At 41.5% G+C, this 20,680-nt stretch overlaps 1 protein-coding gene across 8 annotated transcripts in view; it reads left to right on the top strand.

Moving 5' to 3' along the window:
* rbm26 (RNA binding motif protein 26) overlaps positions 1-20,680 on the top strand; it is an 89,633-nt gene that overhangs the window by 37,394 nt on the left and 31,559 nt on the right. For all 8 annotated transcript variants that reach the window (XM_059646513.1, XM_059646514.1, XM_048532699.2 and 5 more), the window contains exons 13-16: positions 10,122-10,262; positions 12,528-12,602; positions 12,968-13,087; positions 14,794-14,868. In XM_059646513.1, coding sequence (XP_059502496.1) covers positions 10,122-10,262; positions 12,528-12,602; positions 12,968-13,087; positions 14,794-14,868 — 411 coding nt within the window. The remainder of the gene's footprint in view (positions 1-10,121; positions 10,263-12,527; positions 12,603-12,967; positions 13,088-14,793; positions 14,869-20,680) is intronic.

Genomic DNA, 20,680 nt, shown 5'->3' with positions numbered 1-20,680 from the left:
CTTTCTCCTTCTGATGTCCTTTTTAAAAGCTCTGCCTCCAGTAATTCTGGTCTTCAGTGACAACCTGCCATTTATCTGGATCAGTTTGTATCATCTATATTTTGCTTGACAATCTCCTCACAGCAGAGTTATGGACATCCAGCAAGCCATGACCCTGTAGCCTGTGATAATGCTGTCTTTCCCCCTCTTTATAACAATAAAATGAAAGCATTTTGGATTGATTAATCAAATAACATAAGAACTGGGAGCAAGTGTAGGTAATTCTCTTTAAATGTCTGCCATTATTCATCAACAATCCTACGTTTTAATCTTCCTGCCCAATTCACTTATCGCTGAATCTGTTCTCATGCCAATGTCATTAACCTGCTTCCCAGTTGGTTCCCCATATTGCTGTAAAAGAATCTCTAGTGCACTTATGAACTCTCCCTCAAGATCACTCTTCCCAGTTTGATTAATCCAGTTGATGTGCAAATTAAAATCTTTGTATCTTTGTTACAAGCTCCCAGTATGTTCTGGTTTATTCTGTACCTATTGTGGAACTACTGTTGAGGATCTATAGATTAGATTTCCTTGCTACTTTATATGATAAGGCAGATTGATTTTACATCTGGATCTTCAGTGCCAAAGTCATTTCTCAGTACAAGACTAATCTCAACTTTCACTAACAAGGCTGCACCACCACCTTTTTCCTTTCTGTTTATCCTTCTGAAACATTGACTAGTACCCTTGGAAAATCAATTCTCAATAACCATATCTCAGTAACTGGCAACAAATCATATCCATTTGTCTCTATTTATGCTGTTAGCTCATTAACTCCATTGCTCTGCGCATTCAGATGCAAACTCTTAAGTTTATCTTGTTACCAATATTCTGTACTCTTGTTTGATTCTTTAGTGCAGTATGGCGTTCACATGCTCTGTCTCTTCCTTTCATTATTTGGAAACAATTGGCCTCATCACGAACCTGCACTCCTACATTCTCCTTAAAGTAGGCTTGCAACTGAGCCCTACACCCACTGGTTAGTTTAAAGCCCCATCTATTGTCTTATTTAAATGATTTGCCAGGAGTCTAGTCTCAGCATTATACGAGTGAAGCCCAACCCAGTGGAATAGCTCCCTCTTCTCCAGTACTAACGCCACTGTTCATTGGATCTGAACCTGTTTCTTCTGCACCAATCTTTGAGCCATGTAGTTAGCTTGTTCATCTTAGTGATCCTGTGGCTCAATAGTAATCCTTTTGTTTACCTTTATGTCTCTGCTTTCTATTTTAATACCCAGCTGCTTGTATTCCCCCAATGCAATCTGTTTCCTCATTCTCACAATATAGTTGTCACTGACATGGACCAAGACAACCGAATCCTTCCCCTCCCATTCTGAATTGTTCTGCAGTACAAATGAGAGATCTTTAACCCTAGCACCAGTAGGTAACAATCTTTGGGACACTTGATGCTGGCTACAGTGACCAGTGTCTGTTCCTGTAGCTACACTGTCCCTGATTATGACTGCATTTCATCTTTTGGCCACCCATTCAACCCCATTTGAATGGTTTCCACCACCATGGTACTGGTCAGTTTGCTCATTCTATCCAAGAGCAATAACCTGGAGCATGTTGGGCAAGGACAGTGTCTGAGGGTACTGTAGTGCTACTTCCTGGATCGCTTCACCTGCCTCACTCGGAGCTGCTTCCTCATGTACCTGCCCAATGACCACTTTCCAGGTGGTTAATCAAAGGAGAATGATTGACTACATCCTGAAATTTAGTGTCCAGGTAGCTCTTCACTTCCCAGATGTGTTGCGGTTTCTGAAGCCCAGATTGCAGACCATCAACTTTGAGCCGAAGTTCCTTGAGCAACCGACGTTTCCTACAGATGTAATCAGTATGAGTCTTAGTGGCGCTCTTCCAGTTCCTAACATGTTGCCTGGCTTTACATGTCTGTTTTGTTTTATTTAATTAAATTTTCAATTTACTACTGATCTTCAGTTTTCAATCTGAAAATATTTCTCTTATTTAGCCTTTAATTTGCAAACAATTCAGAAAGATAGAAAAGAGAAACTTGTTAACCAGTTGCTTACCGGTGATATTGCACTGGCATGACTTGCAGATCTGCGGCATCGGTCTGCTCCAGTCTGTGCTGATCTGCAGATGTAGTTTGGAAAGCAAAATATCCTACCCTTCTTCCCTCAACTTCTCCTTCCACAAAACTCCCACGTTCCACTTTCTGCAGCTTGCAATCTTATTGTTGCTGCTTTTGCTGTTAAGTTAAATGATTCTGTCAAAAACAGCCTGTGCCCTTTGGATAGATAAAAGAGTGTTGGGTATGTTCGGCTTTGTAAATTATCCTTTAAACCCAGGTGACTTGGCCCCATTGTATTTTTAATAGTCTGTTGCTTTGTCCTGGTTGTGATTTGGACGGTGCTGATCTTATTGCTTTGTTGCCAAATTTGGTCAGTAATTTTGAAGATATAACATCAAATTGAGTCAGTCATGCAGCAGGGAAACAGACACTTCAAGTTAATATTTGTAGCTTAAGCAGTATGAAAACGAGTGGAAACATGCACTTAAAGTTTATATTCAGCCTCTGAGGAATTATAATTTGCAGTGTGAAGAGATCATGTTAACAAGGCTACTAGGAATTTTAGCTCAAGAAAATAGTAGTTGTTTCATTCATTTTCTTCAAAATAGCAACATTGTTGATATGCCGTAGACCGAATATGTGTTTCACTCATTGATACCTTTCTCAAGGAAAATACTCAATCTGTTTGCTAACAATCAACATTGTGATTTTTTGATCAACACAAAGATATGGGTGTTAAAAAATCTAAAATGTTGCAGTTTTGATATTTCAATACGTGCATCAAGTACCGTTGAGGTCAGGTGCTGTACATTCAGCTGCAGCGTGAAACTTCCTGTTTTATCCTTTAGCAAGTTTTCAAGCAGCATCTTCTGGGCACTGCTGATATTGCCATTTGGAGGTAACTTTAAATGCTGGACCAGCATCCACAAGGAGCCAAATTAGGATTGTTTAACATAGCAAGAGCCCACTTTGCATCTGACCTCCAATGCCTTTTCATTTTTTATTTTCAAAAGTACCCTTCTTGCACTGATTAACTTTCCATATCTGACTAATTTATTAATCCCCCAGTATCCACATTCTCCTTCACACCTCAGCCCTGCTTTCTGTAAATATCCATAGAGAAAGCAATTCTCCAATTCATTGACTGTCTACACCAAATGCCAGTTAACTAACCTTTGGCCCCCAATCAATGTATTATTTTTGCAGCTCCTGATTTACTGAACCATGTCTTCAACCTTGACCTCTGATGCCTGGGTCCTCAAATACAATAGCGTTCTCACTTTGACCATTCCCTTGGCAAAGGCCCTGTCCCTATTCACTTTAATCCAAGGGAAGTAGGTTTGAAAAGATATGGCACACAAACATCATTGTTCAGTCTGACTGGGCCACTTAAAATGCTATTGTGCCCTATTCTAGTCTACTAAAACTACTCGTTATTCTAAGATCTTGCTGAATTGCAGCAATAGCACCCAGGTTTTCTTAATTGCACATCATGTTTTATTGGTGGAGGGATTGAGTTCTAGAGCCATGATGTCGTGCTGCACAACTGTACAAAACGCTAGTGTGGCCTCACTTGGAATATTGTGTGCAGTTCTGCTCGCCCCATTAGATGAAGGATGTGGAAGCTTTGGAAAGTGTGCAGAGGAGTTTTGCCAGGATGTTGTCTGATCTGGAGCGAAGGCCTCGTGAAGAAAGACTGAGGGACTTGGGTCCGTTCTCATTGGAGAGAAGAAGGCTAAGAGGGGATTTAATGGAGACGTACGAGATGATCAGAGGATTAGTTAGGGTGGACAGTGAGCGTCTTTTTCCGAGGATGATGATGTCAGCTTCTACGAGGGGCCATAGCTACAAATTTGAGGGGTGATAGATTTAAGACAGATGTCAGAGGCAGGTTCTTTACTCAGAGAGTGGTAAGGGCATGGAATGCCCTGCCTGCCAATGTAGTTAACTCATCCACATTAGGGGCATTTAAACAGTCCTTGGATAAGCATATGGATGATGTAGGGGAATGGGCTTAGATTAGTTCACAGGTCAGTGCAACATCGAGGGCTGAAGGGCCTGTTCTGCGCTGTAATGCTCTATGTTCTATGTTCATAAACCGTCTTGCCCATCCCCTCCATCATTGCTTCTGACGAGTAAAAGTGATTTAAGTACCTTTCACTAAGATTGAGAAAATCCAATCATTTGTCTCTTCACTTCTGTCCATTCTCAAAGCCCGCCTTGCCAAACTTTGTTTAATGAATCTCTCTGCAGTTGTTAGGTTTGTTTTTCGGAGACCCTTGCGAACTTGATGCAATAACAAGACACTGACCTGGCTACAAAAACACAAGCCTTTATTATTAAGCAAGTACAAGCTGTGGAGGATCACAGTACTCAACCCAGCACAGAGCGTTGAGTTTCATAAGTGATTCTCCCCAAACAGCAGAGAGCCCCCACTTTTTATACTCTATGAATTGGCTGATAGATAAAACAATTATTTGGAACATAGAGCAGGATACAGCATTGATCGTTCACGAGTGACTGATAATGACAAGATGCGATTTCAAGTCGCCGAAGTGTCTGGCTTGAACCAACATCACTGGCGTGGCCACTTCAATAGGAACAGAAGTTTCATACCTTCACAAAAGTTTTTTCCCTTTACAGAAGCACAGAAGTCTCATACTTATACAAACGTTTCCCACCCTATCCTATTCGGGCAGGAAGTTTAAGGCAGGTTCCACACACTCCTGTGTAAGAAATAAGGAGCAAAACAATTAATGGGATATTATCCCATTAACATCTCACCGTGTCCTTGAACCATTTCTCAAATTTATTTTCCAACTCTTTCATGACCTCTTTGAGCTCATCTTGTCCATGAGTTCTCTCATTCAGTCTGTCAAAACTCCTGATGACCTAGATTTCCCTTCTGACCCCCAAGTTAGCTGATATTGTTAACACTTTACTCTTCAGTGCTATTCCTCTCGCCTTTGAATCTGTCAACATTGCCCCTCCCCAAAAAGCAGTCATTAACCCTTCCGTTCTTGCTAATTACTGTCTCATCACCCTCCCTTTCAAATCCTTCTGTGCATTGTCCCTTCCTAAATTCGCCTTTACAATCCTAGGAGTACATGTTCGAATCCCTCCAATCAGGTTTCTTCACAGTCTCAGTCCTGAAACAGTTTTCATCAAATTTGCAGATGGTATCCTGTATGATTGTCACCAAAGTTAAGTTTTCCCTGTATATCTTGCGCAGTTTCTCTGCAGCCATTGACCAAACCGTCCCACTGCAACACTTCTCCACTATTGTCTATCTGGGACTGTTGTCATTGTTCCATTCTTATCGATCTAATCATAGCCAGAGAACCGCTAGTACTGGTTATTCTTTCTGTTGCTGCACTGTTTCCTATGGTATCCCCAAGGACTAAACCTTATTTTACAAATTACCCCTCGGTGACTTGATTCATAGATGAAATTACTTTTCATGTCCGCTGATGACACACAGCTTGACCTCTCCTCCAACACTGAATTCCTCCACTATTGCTAAATTATTAGACTGCTTGTACAATATGCAGTACTTGATGAGCAGAATTTTTTTCCAATTAAATATTGGCAAGAATAAAGTTACTATTTTTGGTTCCAGCTCCAAATTCCTTTCTCTAACTACTAACACAGTCCATTGCCAGGAAGTAGGACAACAATCAATCCGTTCACAACTGTGATGTCATCTCTGATCCTAACATGAGCTTTCAATTCGCCTTGCATGTGTCTAGGACTACCTATTTCCACCTCTAATTGTTCTGCTTCACTCTACTTGGTCTCATGCTGCTGAATGCTTCAGCTTTTGTTACCTCCTAGCTTGGAGTATTCCAGCATATTCTACCTTTGCAAAGCGATCATGGTTTCCAAGTATGGGACCGGGACCTTGTAATTTGTAACTTGTTTGGTTTGGCCTATAATAGTTGCTTCAGAAATCGTAAATGTAATGTTTTCGTATCAGTCTGTAAGAGGAAGTTGTCGACATGTTATGTTAAGCACTCCAGTTGGGAAAACGTTTTCAATCCTTTAACTAGTCTCTGATGAAACATAGAGAGGCAGTTCTGAAAACCCTGGGGCAAACAACTTCGTGTGTTTGCTGGCCCTGGAATATAAAAGCAAATTTGTACTGGCATTGCCTGTGAAGTAAGTTTGCTAATGTCCAGCACTCTGAAATATTTTGTTCATGGAGCTCTTCGCATCATGGTCTTGGGCTGGTTGCTACTGTGGGTACTGCAATTTGGGTCGATTTACTGAGGTTGATCTATCCTATGCAACTTAAAGTGGAGAGGCCTGGCACTGTCATACTCTGGAATATGTATCCAAATGAGGATACAAGGGGCTGGAGTGTGGTATCTCCCCCACTAAATTTACTGTAGTGGATCTTGTTAATCCCTTTAGTGGCAATGTTCAGGCTCTCTGTTCTCACTCCATTCGTAGTGCTTGCTGATGAGGTGCCTTCTGGAGTGCCTACAAGTATAACATTTTCCCTGTGGCAGCTGCTACTTCGGTCCTCTCTGCTGCAGGTCCCTACCACTCGCTGTGGGAGAGATGTTTAGGGGTAGATAACTCCTGTGCTAGCTTCCCCTGTTTCTGCACCTCCCTTCATTCGATCATACAGGATGTTGTTGTTGGTGCCTGTGAGGTTGAGACAGACAGGGTTCACCACCATATTTTCTGCATGCATCTGACTAATCTTGCCTCCCTTGCTGTGTTTAGGGTCTTCTAAATTGCGGACATCTTTCTCCCAGGCCTGTGTCATTCTTCTAAGTACCCAAACCTCAGTGCAGACGTTATTGGCTGAGTCAAAATTCTCATACACCTTTTTTGCCACCTCAGTGGTGTGTGAACAAGGATTCAGATCCAGTTCAGTACCCAGAGACGCTAATGTAAGAAAGTGAAAGGAATGGGTAAATGTACATTGGCTAAACTTGACCAGTTTGCCCTAACCCCTTTTGACCCTAGTGCGTTATGTAGTCAGATCGACCAAATAGAAGGCGGCTCAGGGAAGTTCCAACACAGCTTTATTGAACACTTAAGGAAAAACAAATCGGACTCTGCTGTTGTTCCTTAATTAATCTCTATTCGACTCTGTCAATTGCATAACAGGACACTTCAGTAAACAGTCTTAAATTTGTGCTCACTACCTATTTCTGCACATTCTTCTGATGATTCACTACACCTTCTCCACAAGTCCTGACCAACGTATTTGAATTGTTTGTCTGAAAAAATTGATAATATCAATTCAGTCAGGCTGTGACAGGCTGCTTCTCAGTATTTGAGAGTTGGCTGATGTTTCAGGATCTACAGGCATTGATTTGGGGCTTCCCCTTTGGTCTGGAGCTGGTTCTGCTTTTCAGGTCATCTCACCAAGGCATCTGTCTGGAGATGCAGTTGAGACAAGTGCAAAGAGCAGAGAGAGCTTGGGCTCCAGGCCATTCTCTTTTATTCCTCTCTTTGTGCCCTTCTACTAGGCTGGGTACCACTCAGCCTGTGGAACATTCTTCTGACAAAGCAGGTTGTCGTGACCAGACTAAATCCCCTCAAAATATATTTAGAAGGTAGACTTGCCCCTAACTACTTCTTATTTTAAAGTTGTGTAAAGTGTTGCATTCCAGGTGCAATTTGAACGATCAATCGAACAGATTTGAAGCAAATCACGCTTTTTTCCTATTCTATTTGAAACACAAACAAAAGATAAAAAGAAATTGAAATAATGTAACTCAACTGGAAAACTTAACAGAATGGAAATCGATATCCATTTCAAGCTTACCGACTCCTACAGCTTCCTCGAATACACCTCTCCCACCCACCTTCCTGCAAAAATTCCATGCCCTATTCCCAATTCCTTTGCCTCTGCTGCATCTGCTCCCAGGATGAGGCATTCCACTCCTGGACATCCCAGTTGTCCTAGTTTTTCAAGGACTGCAATATCGCCACCCCACCTCAACAGTGGTCGAAATCGCCCTCGACCGCATTTCCCGCGGCTCATCCTTCACACCCCCTCCCTGCAATAATAACCAAAACAGGATCCCCCTAGTCCTCATGTACCACCCCACCAACCTCCAAATCCAACGCATCATCCTCTGGCACTTCCGCCATCTGCAATCTGACCCCACTACCAAAGCCATATTTTCCTCCCCACCCTTAGTGGCTTTCCAAAGAGACCCCTCTCTCCCTAACTCCCTTGTCTGCTCACACTTCCCACCAGCCCCACCACTTTTCCCTGCAACCACAGAAAGTACTACACCTGCCCTTACACCACCTCCCTCACCCCCATCCCAGGACCCAAGAACACCTTCCACATCAAACAGATGTTCGCCTGCACATCTGTTAATATGGTATACTTTATCTGCTGTTCCCGTTGTGGCCTCCTCCACAAGCAGAGGCTTAGGGGACCACTTTGTGAAACACCTATGCTCGGTTTGCAACAAACAACTGCACCTCCCAGTCACGAATGATTTCAACTCCTCCTCCACCTCTCAGATGACATACCCATCCTGGGCCCCCTGCAGTGCTACAACGATGCCACCCGAAGGTTGCAGGAAGAGCAACTCATATTTTGTTTGGGTATCCTGCAGCCCAATGGTATCAATGTGGACTTAATAAGCTTCAAAATCTCCCCTCTGACCGCATCCCCAAACCAGCTGAGCATGTCTCCGCCTCCCTAAACCGTCCTTCCTCCCACTTATTCCCTCCTCCCACCTCAAGCCCCACCCCCGTTTCCTACCTGACAGTCTCATCCTGCCCCCTTAACCTGTCCGTCCTCCCTGTACTGACCTATTTCTCCTCTCCACACCGCCCCCCCCCCCCCAAAACTCCCCACCCTCCCCACCTACACTCACCTTCACTCGCTTCACCCCGGCCTCTTTGACCTGTCTGTCTCCTCCCCATGTATCTTCTCCCTTATCCATCTTCTATCTGCCTCACCCTCTCTCCCTATTTATTTCAGAACCCCCTTCCCCTTGCCATTTCTGAAGGAGGGTCTAGGCCTGAAATGTCAGCTTTCCTGCTGCTTATCCTGCAGTGTTCATCCAGCTCTACACCTTGTTACCAATAAATTATTTAACTGCTAAACACTAACTGTTCCAATATAGTGGCAGCCCAAAAACACACCCTTGACAAAGGCAAATTGAGAAAAACAGACTCTGTTTTTCAACTCCAGCAGAAGGAAGACAGCCCCCAGCTTTTAGCTATAACTGAGAGAATCAAAAAACCACTTTCACGTCTTCAAGATCCCAACAGCACCTGCTGAAAGCTAAAACTAAAAATCCTCATTCTGTGGGAGCTTGACCATACCTATTCAGACTGCTTCTATTGTTCCAGTTTTAGAAAAGATCCCCAAGGCGCCTCAAGCTGTTTACGAATTTTCAATAGACAGCTCGGGATCTCTACCTTAAAGCCTCTCTTCTAAACAAAGGACAAAATGTACCTCTTAAAACCATAGCGCTGGCACAAGGCTCACTGGAAGTATAAACAATGGTTCATTCTGAAACAATATGGCCTCTAATACTTGACCAGGCAGTTCCAGGCCTATTTGTTTTCATTGAGAAGTAGATTGTCCAAGGCCTGGCTACACAAAGACTGTCTGTTCCAGCTCTGTAGTTTGCAAACTGAAGAGTCCAGCTCGGTTTAAATTTGGTTTCCACGTTTTGAGTTTTTAATCCAGTGCTTATAAGTATCAATATCTCTAATGGTTCTGGAGGTCACATGACCACAGTGGTACCAGTATTCTTTGCTTCGAGGAAAATGTGCCAAAGGAAAGGTATAAAATGATTTTTTCTTTACCAATTTACTGCAATCTAATAGTGCAATTCTAGTTGGCTGTAACTGGTAATCTGGCACAAGGTTATTTAACAGAGTTGTTAACTTTCAATTATTCCATGTCAACAGATATTTCTACATTAAAACAATTAGTCTGTTACATTATGATAATGGCAATAATAATATTTAAATTTGATTTGAAACTTGAAGTTGGTGTATAGAAGGGTCTTTATTTTCTAGGCATCTTCTCAATTCACTTTTTTTTCTGAAGGTGGCTTGTGGACTACAGCAACCAGTCACGCCATCGTCTTTCACAGCAGTCAAACAATCTGTGAAGGATAGACTAGGGCCCCTACCACAAGGAAATGTTGAACCCTCGCAAACTCAGGTCATTCCTGCAGCCAACATTCAGGTATGTACATAAAAATCCATCCCAAATCTTTGTTAATTCATAATGCAAGTATTGTTTCTGATGGAGTTGACTAGTTCTGGTATATGGTTTTCATCCAGTCCCCACAGAACATATTAGTATAACCCATATATCTCTCTTTGGAACAGTAGTTATTTAAATATTTGGTGGCCACTTCACTGATTGTAATTATTACAAAATAAGGTATGCCTTTGTTTATCTTTTCTCATGAGGACTTTTGTGCTGAGCTGCTCTCTCCATTGCAAATACTTTTGCCAACTAGTTATTTACTCAAAAGTTGCTGCATAACTTATTTCTTTCCTGGGACCACAAATTTCTTCATACTTTGAAGTTACAAGTTCCTTTTTTTTTAGTTGCCAGAAGTCCAGTTTAATCTGACATGATGGCAACATTTTGGCATTGTGCTAGGCTTGACTATTCCAGTTGAATAGTGGTTGTTTCCCAATTTCTATCTTAGCCCAAGCTTGCTGATCAGCATTGGCTCCTGGCCAAGCAACAATTCTTTAAGATTTTCAAACCTATCAAACTCTTTATTTGTATGAATCATCCCTATCTGCTCTTCCAGTTTCTCAACCCTCTAATACATCTGCACTGACATGATTCTGACCTTCTAAACATTACCAGTTTCAGTTGCTGTACTGACGATGACTTCTCCTCCAGCTGCTTAGGAAGGACTGAATTTTGTGTATTTCTTCCAGAATTTCACTTCCCTGCCTCTCTGCTTCTTTTCAAACAGTCTTTAAAGCTAACCTTTGACTTTTGATAATCTGATCTTGTATTTCCTGAAGCATGAGATAAGTAGAAGTTGCCATACTAATATTTTTAATTTGAACAGTAAATTTGATTGAAGTGATTTCACTAAGAAATGAATGATGGTACTTAAGCACTCTGAAGACTGGTGATCTGTGGTGAAGTTAGAGGATGTGTGTTGGTTGAGTTGCAGCAGTAATTGGTGATATTACTGCCATTACTATTCAGTAATACCAAATGCAGATACTGCAGTTGGTGTAATTCTGAAATGAAAACATGCTTTCAACACTCAAGATTGGGCAGCATCTGTGGAAAGAAAGAGTTACCACATAAGGACATTTATTTTCTGATGCCAGCTTGTCTGACCCTTTGTTTACCAAGCTCTTCATTTCCTGGGATACATTTCTGTGAACTTAACTGGACTAGTCCTATCAATACTGTGGTTGGAATTTCTGCAGTCTAACTTGCCTCCTGATTTCCCAGAGCCTGTCCACACTCTGCAGGCGCAATGATATTGAGTATTCCATGCTTACAAAGATCTGTGTAGCTCCAACAACATTTGAGAAACTGACACCATCCAGGATAAAATAGCCTGCTTAATTTTTGCATTCCATCCATCACCTTCAACTTTCATATCTGTCACTGGGCATTGATAGTGAAGGAAATGTGTGCCATCTCCAAGATAGACTGCATCAAGTCAACACAACCTCTTTAATGTCACCCTGCAAATCTGAACCTCTACCACCCAGAAGTACAAGGGAAGAAAGTGATTGGGAACACCATCCACAAGTTCCCTGAGAAGGCACAAACACTTGGAAATACAGGTAGTTCTGCTATAACACATGTTCCATTAATGCAAATTGGCTGTAACGCGGTTGAGGAATAGTGGACACTCTTTGGATAACGCAAACTTTCTGATGTACAGATGTAGCAATTTTCCTATAACACGATTTTTCATGGCCATTTCCTATAATGCAACATCACACAAGCACGCAACTATCACGTTATAAGAGAACTACCTGTAATCACTATTCTTTCACTTCTGCTGGGTCAAAATCCTGGATTTCTCCTCAGCAGTACTGTGTGGTTGTTCTCACACCATTTGGACTGCAGTAGTTCAAGAGGGTGTGTCACTAGGACCTTCTTTTGACGTTCAGATAGGGATGAGGGTTGGCTTAGCCAATAATACCACATACTGTGAAGAAATAAGTATTTAAAAAGAGAAAAAGTGAGCATCCTCCAGTACTTTACCCAAATATCTATAATGCATTTCTGTTTGCAGAAGACAGAGGACCGAAATCATGGTTGAATCCAGTCCCCTTTAAACACACATGGTATATCTTGTGAATCAATTTGATGAGTCATTGGGAGAATCTGTGAATTAGTAGATTTTCCAAAGGAGTCTGTATGCCAAGCCGACTAAATGGGTGTTGAACATTCATTGAAAAAAAGAGAGTATTCTGTCCTTGATGATGTTTAATTTTCTTTTCCCTTTAGAATTCAAGTAAACTGTCGGTTAGAGATCGGCTTGGCTTTGTGACTAAGCGCCTAGAACCTGCTCCGACTGAAAAGGTAGAATTTAGTTTATACTACTGGTGGAGCCATTGGCATTCACAAAATAAAACTGTTTTCATTTTTATTTTGAACGTTATGCTAATGCAAATCTGATGCATGATTACTACCCACTGTTATTTCTTGTTCTTCGTGTATGCAAAAACAAACTTGATGCCCATAACCAATTTTAACCTACTTGTAGAAGTGTAGTTGCCAATATCATGTGAGATAGCTGTCCAGATAGTTAACCTTCCAAAATATTTGTCATTATAGTGACATTTTATATTATCTTGGCTACAATAATTTGCTGTATTTGTGAAACAAAGTTTTAATTTTGACCCTGTTTCCTTTTACAATGGAAAATAACTATATTTGTGCTGCAGGTGTTATCAACTACAACAGGCCTTACAAAAACCGTCTACAATCCAGCTGCCCTAAAGGCAGCGCAAAAAACATTTGGCCCTGTTTCATCAGATTCTACAGAGACGCCCAAAAAAAAACAGGTTTGTTGGGATTGTGACAGATGCATGCTTTGAAATTTATCGACGTACTATTGAGCAGATGACTATACAGTGTCTCAGGATAGGAAATTGATATTATGCCGAAAATGAAGAATTTGGATTTCTAAGCTGCCAGCAGCTCCTGCTTTTTTTTTTGCCTAAAATCAACGGCACGCTTTTGATTTCAAGTTCATTTATTAATTACCATTTTCCTTTCTTTAACAATATAATCAATTGCATGTTAGCAAATTAAATACTGTAGATTGTGGTGTCTAAGTTAATCTTTTGAAGCTTCCAAAAATGGGGGATGATCCATTTATCACTGGGTATAAAACATAAACCATTGGTGAAGATGTGGGTAGCTGCCAATCTGTAATGTAGAGGGAAGTGTTCTGGTGTTTTGATCATTTCTGCTGCACAATTTGGCTGCTGTCAGGCATATCGAAATTCATGGACATTTCATCCATGTTGCCAGTGTGACATATTGGGTAGTCATTGCTGTAGTAATGAAAAGTTGGAAACAGGTCCTTTTGGCAGTCTGAGTAGTCTTGATCTTCTGCGACCACACTAAACTGTTTAGTTTCTTCAGACAATTACTTGAAATAGTTGAAGAAAGCTCTGAGAGACTGTTTGTTTGATTTAACCCACTTAATGGTTTTTGGTGATAACATTGCATTTATTTGTGATCCAGATCAGGCCAGAAGCTGGACCCAGTTCTTATTTCGCATTTGGCCTTGAACTTTTTTTTTCAGGGCTGATTCCTCCTTCTCCTTCCCTTCCAGCAGTAGCTTTTTGGGAGCACATTTAGTTGACAAATTAGTGAATATTGCAACTTCTGACTTGAAAAGCCACTTTGTACTTCATTCCTTTTCTTGGTATACCCATTTCTGTATTGCGTGTCTGGTGCTGTATGTCTAGGAAACTTCTGGGTGTGTTCTTCATAACTGCTCGCTGCATAATCAGTGCACTGACCTACATTAGAAGGTAAATAAAAACGAAGTTCCGAGATGAAAAATTGAAATTTGACTACCAATGAGAGTAGAGTGTTTTTTTTTAAACGGAGAAGGGAATTTGACTTGTACTCAAGTAATTGCAAAAGCTTGACTTTTGACACTGGAAAAATGGGGTTGCCTTGCACGTCATGCTTACTCATATGCAGTGATCTATGGTGTCCTGCCCCTATTTAATCTCCACGTTAAAACAATGTGAATTGAAGTTTTTCTAAGTGAAGCTGGAACTGTCTTCATTTTATTTCTGGCTTATGCCAAGTTAATATCTGCCACGTGAATGGAAATTATATCTGGACAACATTGCTTTAGTGGCTCAGAAAGTAGAGGTTTCCTTTGGAAAGAGAACACATTGAGAAATGGCACAGTCTGATTTAGACTTCCCATTTTGGGGGTACACTACTAGCTTGAACAGCTAAGCATTTTTCCTTAAGATGACTTAAACTACTGAGTAATGTTATGAAAGTAACATTAGAACCTAAGGACCACATTGTATATGGTAACCTGCTTCTAAACGTGACTTAAAATGTATGTTTAAAAACATTTTCCAAAATAGTTGCCTATTGCACACCCACCACACACCCAACCAATTCTCAAAAAAATGCCCACCTTTTCCTTATCGACCTCACTTTGGAGTATTGTTTTTGTCCATGCTTATGTTTCAGCCCTTTATGGTTTTAAACTTATTGTATCATTTTACAGGATACACTTAGACTTCAGCAGGATGTGCGGAAAAAGAAACGAGAAATTTTAGAAAAGCACATTGAAACACAAAAGGTATTTAGTCTTGCATCTATTTTTAGTTTTCTGAGATCAATCTGTTGAAACTCTGCTCTCTGTGCTTTTGATCATTCTTTTCAGTGCTGAGATACTTCTGTCTGTGCAATCCTCCACTTCTACAAGGGAATGTAGTTTGTCAATACACATGTAGTCCTTTTTACCTGTATATCAAAAAAATTACATGATATGTTTTCATTAATTTATGCCTATTTTGTGGCACCAGTGTCCCTGTGAACTGCCTCTTGAGTGGATAATTACGCGTTAAGCATGTGCAACCTGGCTATGATCAGTCAGTTGCTGTATGCAGAATAATAGGCTTTCAGGACAGATGAATTTCCATTTACATATATAATGATGTACTGAAGTTGTTGCAGGGATGTACAAAAGTGTTGGATGGATAAAGCCATGGTGCTATATGCATCGTGCCAAAACACTTCTTCCTATGTAATTACAGGAAATACACATGTATAAAAGGAATGGGAAACCAGATCAGAAGTCCAAAGCGCTCTGTGTGAAGGCAGTTGGGGTGTATGAAAAATCTCTATCCGATCCCTCTAGCAAATCAGTACTAGTCTAGCGCTGCACACTAACCACATTTCTTCATTTCAGACCTCATCTATGATGCATTCAGTGTCTTGTGCAGGAAATTCTCAACACCCTAAATTGTGTAGTCACACAGTCGCATTTCACATGCTAATAATGCGTTCCAACGTTTTACTAATTGCTAGGAATAAAGTACTTAAGGGATCTAAGGGGCAACTTTATCACACAGAGTGGTGTGTGTATGAAACAAGCTGCTGGAGGAAGTGGTGGAGGCTGGTATATTTACAACATTTAAAAGGCACCCGATAAGTAGATGATTAGGAAGGGTTCAGAGGGATATGGGCCAAATGCTGGCAAATAAGACTGGTTTAATTTAGGATATCTGGTCAGTGTGGACGAATGCTCTGTTTCCGTGGTGTACATCGTTGACAATAAGCCACTTGTTGCTTGAGCATTCATCTTTCATTCAACATTCCAGACCTAGGGTGGCACGGTGTCTCAGTGCTTAGCACTGCAACCTCACAGCACCAGGGACCCAGGTTCGATTCCAGCCTTGGGCGACTGTCTGTGCAGAGTTTGTACATTCTCCCCGTGACTGCGTGGGCTTCTGCCGGGTGCTCCGGTTTCCTCCCACAGTCCAAAGATGTGCAGGCTAGGTGGATCGGCCATGCCAAATTGCCCATAGTGTTCAGGGGTGTGTGGGTTATAGGGGATTGATCTGGGTGGGATGCTTCAAGGGGCGGTATGAACTTGTTGGGCCGAAGGGCCTGTTTCCGTACTGTAGGGAATCTAATCTAATTCCCTTCATTTTTTTTAATAGACCTCAATCAAATTGCTTGAGTCTGTATCTTTCTGAAATATTTACACTGTGCTCTTTAACTCCATCTGGACAGTAAAGGGAACAAAATTCTTAATGGCATTAAATCACTGTCTTTTTGAAAGGACCATTTTCTTTTGTACTGCAGCAAGTGCCCTATTTTCTTTACCCCCAAATTGATTATAAACTTAATCCCGTGAATCTTTTTTATTCACCATGTTCTTCGGCATACAGTAATGTGTAGTATTGGTCCTGCTGACAAGAATAACATTCCACTCTTCGAACGTAAATTCTATTGCCAAATCTTTACAAATGGAAAGAGACATTTCTGGAGACCCCTACTAGTCACTGGTGTTTTAAATAGGGTCATTGCTTTAGATGGCAGCTTTCTCACTGAGAAGCAGGTTTCTTGCCATTGTGATAAATTCTTGAGTTTGTTCCAGATTCTAGATGGGTGGGATTCAGTGTTTACCAATCTCTGGAAAAGTTACTATCAGTCAGGCAGGTCCAACTGAGACATAAAGGGTTTTTCTGGTGTCCAGTTAAAATAAAATTTTATTTTGCCTTTCTGGCACCCAAAGTTCAGACATCAAAAATAATATTGAAGTAGCAGGAGTGAATTCTAAGATATGCCATTTCTGCCAAGGAAGTCAGGAGCAAAAGCAAAAATATGAAATTCAATTAAACATTTGGTTGTTTAAGCCTCTTTTTTGGTTTCTTGTGTTATTATATGAATCAGATTGGGAGACGAATCCATATGTGATTTTTAACAATAAATCCGAGGAGTTACTTCTCTTGCCTTGTTAGAACAGTAGAATGTTTAAATAAATGAATATTTCGTGAAATTTTGTCAAAACTGTTCACTTTGATAGATAATTGCAAGGTTCCACATCACATGCTTTGTCTGTTCAGCTAATACATAGATATTTTCTAATCAACCTGTTAAGAAATTTTATTGAGCATCTTTGGAGAGATGGCATCCTGGTTCAAGGGCAGAGATATTACTACTGTACCACACATGCCATTTGGCTAATGCATATCTAACCCCTGTTGAGGTGCATCACTTAAACATCATTTATGTTTGATTGGCACTTAAATACTGACTTAATTACATCATCTTTGAGAAACACAATTAGTGTCATAGCTGTCTAGTAATTCAAATCCTTTATGGAGCTTTGAAGGTCCTGGGCCCCATTACTTGATTTCGATTTAAACCCTCTAATTTTCAGAATAAAATGAGCAGATTAATCAAAGTTACAGGTCTAACCATTTATTTTCTCATTGTCCACTTACCAAACTCTGATGTAAAGATATGATAACAAAATTAATCCCATCCAATGAAAGGTCTCATACTAGTAACTCAATATGCCAGTTCATTGTTGCCAGCTCATTAAAATTATGCAGTGACTTCTTAAAAGTTAAATAAACTGAATATGTAGACGTGCAAAATCAGGAAACCGTGAGTAGTCTGATCAAGTGAAGCCTGGATCGCAGTACAGGACACATTATAAAATAGCTATTTGTTAATACAGAAAACATGCAGACGTGAAGTCTTTAAAGTTGCACCCATGCCTGGGATCACATTCCATGAGACGAGAGGATATAGTGCACAATTTGGCCGTTGAGCCCATAGAATCTCCTCCTCCATTCAATCAAGACTCATATTTCTCAACCCCATTCTCTTGCCTTTTACTCGTAACCTTTGATGTCCTCATTGATCAAGAACCTATCTGTCTCTGCCTTAAATAAAGTCAATGACATTGCCTCCGTAGCCCTTATGCAGCAACGAATTGCACAGATTAACCACCTTCTGGCTAAAGAAATTTATCCTTTTTTTCACTTCTAAAGTGGCATCCCTTCACCCTTGAGCTATGTCTTTGTGTCTTAGTCTCACCTACTAGTGGAAACATCTTCCATGTCCATGGTATCCAGGCCCCACTGTGTTCTGTAAGTTTCAATGAGGTCCCCCCTCGTCCTTCTAATACACATCTAAACTTCTAAACTCCGTGGAGTACAGACCCAGAGTTCCCAATTGCTCCTTATGTGACAAGCTCTTCATCCCCTGGATCATGCTTGTAAACCACCTCTGCACCCTGCCAACATCACATTCTTCCTTAAGGTTTTGGAGTAGATCTGTCACTCTGGTTGTGGGTGTTGAGGTTGGTTGGCCCGCCAAGCTGGTTGTTGTTCCACAGACATTTCGTTACCGTACTTGGTAACATCCTTAGTGCAGTCTTGAATGAAGTGTCAGTGTGTTTCCCCGCCTGTTTTTTAAACTCTGGGGTCTGTTGCAATGGATTGCTTCACTTCTGGCTTTCCTCTGTGGTGGAGTGTATACGGGGTCGATTCAATGTGTTTATTAATAGCATGTTCGTGGAGTGCCATGCTTCCAGGAATTCTCGTGCACGTCTCTGTCTAGACTGCCCCAGGATTTTGGCATTGTCCCAGTTGAAGTGGTGGTTTTCCTTGTCCATGTGGATTGAGATGAGTGAGTATTGGTCATGTCATTTTGTAGCCAGTTGGTGTTCATGTACTCTTATTGTTGGTTTCTTTCTTGTTTGTCCGATTGTAGTGTTTCTACAAGATCCCCTGCAGAGACTGTGAGATGACATTGGTCCTGTCCTTTGCAGGGAGTGGGTCTTTAGTTCGGGTGAGCAGTTGTCGTAGGGTTGATGTGGGCTTCTGTGCCACTCTGATGCCCAGACGGCATCCCAACACACAAACGAAGCTGTGTGCGAATGCTTTTTAAAAGGGCAACCACACACTGCAGCAACATGGAACTGCACCAAGAGGAGGAGGAATACCTCTTCCAAGTGTTCAAGGATAATGGATATCCAAAGATCTGGGTCAGGAGATGCCTACAGGAACAGCATTAGAAAGATTCTGCATGCCCCGACACACTCATTACGCTACCCTACATCAGGAACACATCAGAACTCAACACAAGACCTCAATGACTGCAGGGCACCATCGTGGCCCACAACCCTACGACAAGTGCTCACCCAAACTAAAGACCCACTCCCTGCCATGGACAGGACCAATGTCATCTACAAGATCCCCTGCAGAGACAGCGAGAAACACTACATGTGACAAACAGGAAGGAAACTGACAACAAAAATACATGAACTCCAACTGGCTACAAAAAGACACTACCAATACTCACTCATCTCAATCCGCATGGACAAGGAGAGCCACGACTTCGACTGGGACAATACCAAAATCCTGGGACAAGCAAAGCAGAGACAGGCACAAGAATCCCTGGAAGCATGGCACTTGACGAAACATGCTATTAATAAACACTTTGAACTCGACCCCGTATACGTTCCACCATGGAGGAAACCCAAAAGTGAGGCAATCCATTGCAACGGACCCCAGAGTTTAAAAACCAGGCAGGAAAGCACACCGACACTTCATCAGAGGCTGCGCTGCGGATGTTACCAAGCATGGAAATGAAACGCCTGCAGAATAACGAACCAGCTTGGCGAGCCAACCAACTGCAACATCCTTCCATAGATACTGGGCCCAAAACTGCTGTCAATATGCTAAAAGCAGTATGACCAGAGCCTTATGTACTATTGAGGCTGTATCTTGCTTTTGCATTGTAGACCTCTTGAAATGAATGCTAACATTGCATTTGCCTTCCTAAATGCCACCCGAAGTTGCATGTTCACCTGAAGAGATCTGAACTAGGACTGCCAAGTCCCTTTTGTGCTTCAGATTTCTGAAGACTTTCCCCATGTAGAAAGTAATCTTCACCTCTTCTTCCAACCAAAGTGCATAACCTCACACCTCCTCACATTGTATTCCATTTGCCACTTCTTTGCCCTCTCTCCCACCTTGTCCATGTCCTTTCGGAGCTGCCACCATCCCTGATACTGCCTTTTTCTTCGACTATCTTAGCAACGTCTGGATCATTTAACGTGTAACGTGAATGGTTCTGGTCCCAACACACAAACCCTGTGGAACTCCACTAGACACCAGCTGCCATCCTGAAAAAGTCCTCTTTATCCTTAGTCTCTGCCTTCGGCTAGTCAGCCAATCCTCTATCTATGCCAGTACCTTACCCATAACACCATGGGCATCTTTAGCTGCCTCCTGTGCCGAACCTTGTTGAAAGCTTTCTGGAAATCCAAATAGATCATGTACACTGGTTTTCTTTGTTTAACTTGCTGATTATTTCCTCAAATAATTCTAACAGATTTGTCATGCACGACCCCACCCCTTGATGAAGCTGCGTTGACTCAGCCCTATTTTACCATGGACTTCCAAGTACACTAATTTCATTTTTAATAATTGGCTCTCAAATCTTACCAATGACTGAGATTAGTCTAAATAGCCTACTGTTTCCAGTCTTGGGCCTCTCTTGCTTCTTAAACAGGTGTTATATTAGCCATTTTCCAGTCTTCTGGTGTCCTCCCTACTCCAGTGATTCCTGTGAGATTACCACCA

The sequence above is a fragment of the Stegostoma tigrinum genome, chromosome 6, assembly GCF_030684315.1.
Source record: "Stegostoma tigrinum isolate sSteTig4 chromosome 6, sSteTig4.hap1, whole genome shotgun sequence".
In the NCBI taxonomy this organism is placed as follows: Eukaryota; Metazoa; Chordata; class Chondrichthyes; order Orectolobiformes; family Stegostomatidae; genus Stegostoma; species Stegostoma tigrinum.
The sequence above is the reverse complement of the archived record's forward strand: the minus strand, read 5'-3'. Positions and strand labels throughout refer to the sequence as shown.